The following is a 7,132-nucleotide window of genomic DNA, read 5'->3' as shown; positions in this document are numbered from 1 at the left end:
GCGTCTCCCAGATCACTCATTCACCTAGCGGAGCCGCTGTGAGAGAGAGAAAGACGAGCGGAGATGAAGACCATTTTGTCCTCTGAGACCATGGACATCCCTGATGGGGTGAAGATCAAGGTCCACGCCAAGGTCATAGAGGTTGAAGGTCCTCGTGGCAAGCTTGTTCGAGACTTCAAGCATTTGAACCTCGACTTTCAGCTTATCAAGGACGAAGAGACTGGTAAGCGCAAGCTCAAGATCGATGCCTGGTTTGGAACACGCAAAACCAGCGCCGCCATTAGGACCGCCCTGTCGCACGTTGAGAACCTCATCACTGGAGTCACCAAGGGCTACCGCTACAAGATGCGTTTCGTGTATGCTCACTTTCCCATCAATGCTTCCATCACCAACGCGGCCAAGTCCATCGAGATCCGTAACTTTCTTGGTGAAAAGAAGGTACCCTTTTGTCAGATTTTATCTGGGTTTGCTTTGTTTTGCGTTTTTGGTATCTGGGTCATTAGTGATCTTAATCTTATTTGTTCATTTTGGATTGTTTTTGTTTTTACTTTTGTGTTTCTTGTAATTGGGTTTGTGAAATTAATTGCTTTTTTTATTTTATTCTTGTGTGTCTTTGCAATCTAAATATGAGATTTATTATTTACTCTAGTGGTGTTACGGAACTGCTTAAACTGTTGTGACACGCAATGAAATTTTTGTGGTCTTTAGAGAAAGAAGGATCGCTGTTATTGTTGATGGGTTTCCCTATTACAATAACAATGTTCTAGTCTGTGATTAGCAGGAATTCTGCTTTGTGTTTTAGCCATTGGAAAGGGGTTCTTCATTCATATTGAAGTGAAATGAGCAAGGCTTTTCATTTTGTTCAAGTAGAATACTAATTTGTTCTTTTCTGGTGTTAACACTTATTCTGTGGCTATCAGATGTTGCCCTCTGTCTGCTTGTTTTTGGGTGAAATTATAATTAGACCTTTTTCACTAGAATCTGTGTGCATTTCAAACCTGTAAATGGGATTTAAGTATATAATGTGATTTTGTTCAAATATGTGGGTATACCAAAGTATTGGCTTCCAAGTTTTGCTTTCATTCAGAAACTTGAATGACAAGATTACTTAAGAGGTCGTTTCATTTCATCTGAACTAGTTTTGAAAACTGATGGCTATTTGATGATATGATCGTTTCACTTTCAATGTTTTAACCATGTTTTGTTGAATAGATTGAAGAACTAACTTTGATATTGATGGAAAATCAATTATTTAGTATAACAATCCATTCTTTCTGTTGAATAGCCTTTGATGAATTATGTACTTGCTGTTCCATCAGGTGAGAAAGGTGGATATGCTTGATGGGGTTTCCATCCTTCGTTCTGAAAAGGTCAAGGATGAGCTGATATTGGATGGAAATGATATTGAACTTGTTTCTCGGTCTTGTGCCCTCATCAACCAGGTAGCGCTTTGTCTATATCTTTTCTGCACATTCGCACCTACTTTTATTAATGTGCCTGCATTTACCATGCTTGCTCTTGCTACTTACTTAACTTTCTATTTTCCTTTTGACAGAAATGCCATGTTAAGAACAAGGATATCCGGAAGTTTCTTGACGGTATCTATGTTAGCGAGAGGGGAACCATCGAGCAGGAAGAATGAATTTTCTTTTTGGAATTAGTTTAAATTTGCTTATGGGTTTGGCTAGTTTTCCTTTTGTTGAAGAGTTTATGTGGACAACTTTTATAAGCTTGTTTGACATTGGATCGACGTGTTTTGAAAGTAATATTCCATTAGATTTTTGGTTGATTTAATATTTTCCGTTACAGACGCCTATTGCCTATATATGGTAGTGGGACACAATTGCGTGTTTACTGCTGAATTATTAGCTGTCTCGATTTCACTGATATCCAATTTTGTGATATTGAATGTTGTGTTTCTGAGAGACTTGATCCGTCTTATTACTGGGTACTGAGATTGATATTGATGCTTTTATTCTTTTGTGTATCTATTTGAAGAAAATTTAGAACTAGCTAAACAGGGACAAAAAAAATGCGAAAGGCGTTTATCAAATATCAACCAAAAGAAAATGGGAGGCATTTTTTTAGTTTTTAAATATTTGATGACGAGCTATGCAGCCTATGCCTGCTGTAAAATTCCGTCTAGAGTTTTAATACTTTCGTTAAATAAATAAAATTAAATATAAAACAAACATAAAAATAGTGCTACTTGTTCTGCAAGACACTTGACTTTTCAGGAGAAGTACTTGAAGGTCCGTTTGGGGATACTTTTTAGAAGCATTTATAATTTGACATTATTTCTTAGAAGGAGCGTTTATAATTAGTAGTGGTTTGGGGTTACTTTTTAGAAGCGTTTATAATTTGACATTATTTCTTAGAAGCTTTTATAATTCATAGCGTTTCTGTTTATAAATACATATAAATTTTAATAAAAATTTTAAATGCTTCATGTAAAAACACTTGAAAGTGTTTTTCAAAAAATCACTTAAAAATGTTTTTATAATTCAAAAGTACTTTTATTTAATTTTACCAAATGTAATAAAAAATGCTTTTATTAATTTGAAAGCGTTTTTACCAATTTTAAAAACAGTGCCAAACAGACCCTAAATCCTTCAAATGTTGAAAAATTATTGGGTGTGGGCAAATGAAGAGTAACCCGATTCACAGAGAGATTCAATTATTAAAAGCAGAATTATACTTGTATCACAAATTTCTTTTTCTTTTTTCAAATGTATTACGAATATTTTTTTAACTTTTCATTTTAAAGATATATGTTAATAAATATTGGGTGTTCATTGTTCAATATGAAAGCTCTAATATATGGGCCAGCAAATGGAAAGAAGGGGATGCTTTACTAGCCACAGAACAAACCCTGTTTATTTGAGTAGTTAATTAGTGCAATTCTTCAATGGCCAAAAAAACAAAATTCGTGCAATTCTTTCCCAAACAGGTTGAACACATTCAAAGTTGGTACCCCAATGCTCGTCTTCAGCTTAATGATAAGGAATTAGGTATGTATTGTAAATCGGTTTCATGCATGTATATGGTGGGTTTCTGTCAATTGCTTGAGATCATCATTCATGAAGATCCTGTTCTTAGAAACCTGAATTACAGACTTATTTACAGTATGAGAAAGGGGTATGCCTAGTTTTCCTTATGTTGAGGAGTTCATGTGTCTGATCAGAAAAAAGAAAATAGCAGTTCGTGTGGATAATATATAAGCTCTTCTGAAATTGGATCCATGAGTTTTTGCTTCTGAGGTTATAATTGAAAATAATCATTTGCCTCTGTCTCCATCAATTGAAAATAATTTGTCGGAAGAATTAATCAATGATAATACACGTGATGGGATTTGTTAAGAAGGTCTGGTGGTGCACAACAACCCAACAAAGAGCCAAAAAAACAGGTGGTCCAAAGAACACTGAGTAGGAAAAGACTATAAGCACACCACATGCATGGACCCATGCCATCTCCATCATCCTTGACTATGATGAGAGTATGATATATCTAATACACATAAGAAAATATTCCTCTTCAGATTGTTCTAATCAGTTATCTTAACTTGTACATGGACAGTATGTGTCGATCCACAACCAAACTTGCAGAATTTTAATAAAGAAAGGAATCAATTTATTTGTCCATATCCATAAATCAGAAGTAGTGGGGAAGTAGCTAGCTAGTCCACCCAAATCTTCTTTCTTATAGCATATCCCACCACCATTAGCAGAGCAAAACAGCTATAGCTGCAATCTCTTCTCTAATGGGTTGCTGCAACTACTGCTTCTTGTGGTTGATATGCTTAGCTTATGTTTTGGGTTTATTACAACATGGAGCTCTAGTTCATTCAGCTGGTGATAAGAAACACCTCGATGGACCCGTAGTGAACGTGACCAAGCAACTCAGTTTCTCAGATTTCAGCTTCTTCAACAACCCCAGAATTTTGAATGATGTAAAGCTCTTAGGCAGTGCCAAACTCTCAAGATCAAAGAGTGCCGTACAAATCCCTGATGGCATTGATCTCAGACACCAAGCAGGCCGAGCCATCTACTCCTCTCCTATCCGACTCCTAGACCCCCACACCCAATCCCCTGCTTCCTTTGAAACCACCTTCTCTTTTCAATTCCACAATGCTTCTTCTGATTCCAATTCCACTACGACTTCTGCTGATCAAACTCCAAGTGCTGCTGGTTTTGGATATGGTGGTGGTAGTGGTCTCACCTTCATCATTGTCCCGGACGAGTTCACTGTCGGCAGGCCTGGCCCGTGGCTCGCCATGCTCAACGACGCATGTGACGACGATTACAAGGCCGTGGCAGTGGAGTTCGACACGCGTCTCAATCCCGAATTTGGAGACCCAAATGACAACCATGTGGGCATCAACTTGGGCACCATCGTCTCCACCAAAACCATCAACGCCTCTGATGTGGGTGTTTTTCTCAACGATGGTTCAACCCACCGAGCATGGATTAGCTACGACGGTCCACGCCGTTGGATGGACATCCGTTTAGGATCGGACGGCGAGAATTCCCCTAGGCCATCAAAACCAATCTTCTCTGGCTCTCTTGATCTTTCACCCTTTCTCAATGAGTACATGTTTGTTGGGTTTTCAGCTTCCACAGGCAATCACACCCAAATCCACAGCGTACTCTCGTGGAACTTCACGTCCACTAGCCAGGCTTTTCTTCGAATGCCCTCAACGGAAACATGCGAGGGTAATATCATTGTCAATGGTAGAGGAAGCACTCGCGCGGAGCCTCCAGACACCTTCTTGATCTTTGTGGCTGTGGTGGTGTTGGCTCTGGCTGCTGTGCTTAGTTTGTACTATAGCAGCAGGCGTAAAAGTGAAAAATCAAACACTGGTATTGTGTTGCCAGAGAAGAAGCAGAGACCAATACCTCCAAACAAGCCTCGCTGCTTCACAATCTCTGAGATTTCCTCTGCTACTCAATCTTTCAGCGAGTATGAAATTCTGGGTAGCGGCTCCAGAGGTGTGTACTATAGAGGGAAGCTTTCAAATGGTTGTCAAGTGGCTGTGAAGCGGTTTTCTCCTCAGTTTCTCAACTCGCAAGGATTAGACAGGCGAAGATTTTTGAAGGAAATAAAGGGGGTTAGCCGGGTTCGACATCCGAATTTGGTTCCTGTTCGAGGATGGTGTCAAGATCAGAACGAAACCATTGTTGTGTATGAGTTTTTCCTCAATGGAAGCCTCGATAAATGGCTGTTCGGAGTGGGAGTGCTTCCATGGACTCGGCGGTTCAAGGTTGTGAAAGACGTGGCGGAAGCCCTCAGTTTCTTGCACTCCAATCAATTAGCCCACAAGAACTTGAAAACAAGCAGTGTGTATCTTGATGTTAGTTTCCGAGCAGTTGTGGGGGACTTTGGGTTTGTGCTGGGGGGTGCAGAATCAAGAAGGTTTGAGTCAGCAGTGAGCCAGAGTGTGGATGTGTTTGAATTTGGGGTGTTTGTGTTGGAAGTGGTTGGTGGGAGGAAGAGGCTGTTGGAGGCAGAGTTGGGTGGTAGTGAATTAAAAGAGGAGAGGGACTTGTTGGAGTTTGCATGGAGAATGCATGAGATTGATGAGATGAGGAGGGTAGTGGATAAGAGGATGGGCACAGTGATCAACATGGAGCAAGCAATTAGAGTTGTGCATATTGGGTTGCTTTGCACTCTGAATGTCACCAAAGGCAGGCCTTGTATGGACCAAGTGGTGGAGTTTCTTGGCATGGAGAGACCAATCCCTGAGTTGCCTCCCACTCGACCTATTGCTTTGTTCCCCTACAACAGCACCACCGGTCTTTGTAGTAGTTATTCTTGTGCTCCTTTCAAATGAAGCTACAAGCCTACAACACTTTGATTGAGCTTTCAATCTCTTTTGGCCTCGATCGTTAAGACTTTAATAATGATCATATATGTGTGTAATAGATTGCAATGTAAAGCCAATCTCTGGTGGTAATTAATCATTTGAATAATTGATTTCTGTGGTTATCAGATGTCCATGGATTAGTAAGCTCTCCTGCTGCTCATTTGTTAGGTCTAAGGATGATTAGACCATTTTTTCACAAGAACCTGTGTGCAAGTTTTCGCAGTAACGATGGAAATTCGGTATGAAATGTGATTTCATGCTGATATATGGGTATGTCATCAAGCTGCACTTAAGAGAAATCATGGATGAAATTAATGCTGAGGTGTTAGTTAGAGACTTAGTTGTTTAATGTAAAAGCACGTTTTATCTTTTTAGCTTATAACGCAAAATGCCTCTTTGTAATTATCAATGAAAATCCGAAATTTCTTTTTCTCCTTGTCTAGAAAGTTCTCTTGGTATGATTGCAAATGTACAGCTAATTAGCAATGTGTGCTTCATTTCCTATATGCAGCCAATATGTTTATAGGGCATATGCGATGTCTATTAAAGGTGTTAGTATATCTTATCAATATTCAAAAGTTCTTAGTGAAATTCAGATTTTGGCTTCTACAACTGTCAATGTGGAAATGATATTATTAAGATGTGCTAAAGAGACTTTGGAGTTTGGTAGAGTTGAGCCCATATGCAATTTTATTACATTTTCAAGCATACCGAATTTTGAGTGTCGTAGAGGTGAGCCCATATGCATTAGGATAATATTTGGGTCACTCGTAGGGGGTATTCCAAGGTCTCCCTATCCCCTTAAATTTCGATTTCAGCAATGTTGGTGCATGATCGGAACCGTTCATTTTTTAGATAACCAATTAAAGATCATCTCTGTAAAAAATCAAATCAATCGGAAATCGTTTGATTATATAACTGTTGTCAGTTAAGTAAAAAAAATTGATGGTTTTCAATTAAAGAGTGATTTTTAGACCAAACTGTTGATTTTTTATATTTAATAAACAATAATTATATAACTAAACGATTTCCGATTGACTTGATTTTTTACAGAGATATCTATAATAGGTGATCTAAAAAATAAACAGTTCTGATCATGCGTCGGTATTACCAAAATTGCAATTTTAGGGAGAGGGGTGACCCAAGTAGTGTCCATAAGGGGTGGTAATTGCAATACACACTTCTTCCTCCATTTTTACTTTTGTCTTTTTTTGTTTGGGGTCTTTTTTTAGTCTTTAAAATGTTTTAGAAATATTATTAGTCAAAGTT

At 38.6% G+C, this 7,132-nt stretch overlaps 2 protein-coding genes across 2 annotated transcripts; both read left to right on the top strand.

The window, feature by feature from the left end:
* Positions 1 to 1,794, top strand: LOC147289141 (large ribosomal subunit protein uL6z/uL6y). The gene is made up of 3 exons (XM_086235416.1): positions 1 to 438; positions 1,320 to 1,442; positions 1,556 to 1,794. The coding sequence occupies exons 1-3, from the start codon at positions 64 to 66 to the stop codon at positions 1,640 to 1,642; spliced, it is 585 nt and encodes a 194-aa protein (XP_086091542.1). The 5' UTR covers positions 1 to 63; the 3' UTR covers positions 1,643 to 1,794.
* Positions 1,795 to 3,556: 1,762 nt separating this feature from the next.
* On the top strand, positions 3,557 to 5,990 carry LOC147289140 (L-type lectin-domain containing receptor kinase S.4-like). Its single transcript, XM_086238653.1, has one exon. The coding sequence runs from the start codon at positions 3,761 to 3,763 to the stop codon at positions 5,828 to 5,830; it is 2,070 nt and encodes a 689-aa protein (XP_086094779.1). The 5' UTR covers positions 3,557 to 3,760; the 3' UTR covers positions 5,831 to 5,990.
* The last annotated feature ends 1,142 nt before the right edge of the window (positions 5,991 to 7,132 follow it).

The sequence above is a fragment of the Dryas octopetala genome, chromosome 3, assembly GCF_963921425.1.
Source record: "Dryas octopetala chromosome 3, drDryOcto1.1, whole genome shotgun sequence".
NCBI lineage: Eukaryota > Viridiplantae > Streptophyta > Magnoliopsida > Rosales > Rosaceae > Dryas > Dryas octopetala.
The sequence above is the reverse complement of the archived record's forward strand: the minus strand, read 5'-3'. Positions and strand labels throughout refer to the sequence as shown.

What these genes read in the sequence shown, in the direction of transcription:
- LOC147289141 (XM_086235416.1), top strand. Translation starts at nt 64, where the DNA reads ATGAAGACCATTTTGTCCTCTGAGACCATGGACATCCCTGATGGGGTG. An exon ending in ACTTTCTTGGTGAAAAGAAG is followed by an intron (nt 439 to 1,319) that starts GTACCCTTTTGT and finishes CTGTTCCATCAG; the next exon opens with GTGAGAAAGGTGGATATGCT. An exon ending in CTTGTGCCCTCATCAACCAG is followed by an intron (nt 1,443 to 1,555) that starts GTAGCGCTTTGT and finishes TCCTTTTGACAG; the next exon opens with AAATGCCATGTTAAGAACAA.
- LOC147289140 (XM_086238653.1), top strand. Translation starts at nt 3,761, where the DNA reads ATGGGTTGCTGCAACTACTGCTTCTTGTGGTTGATATGCTTAGCTTAT.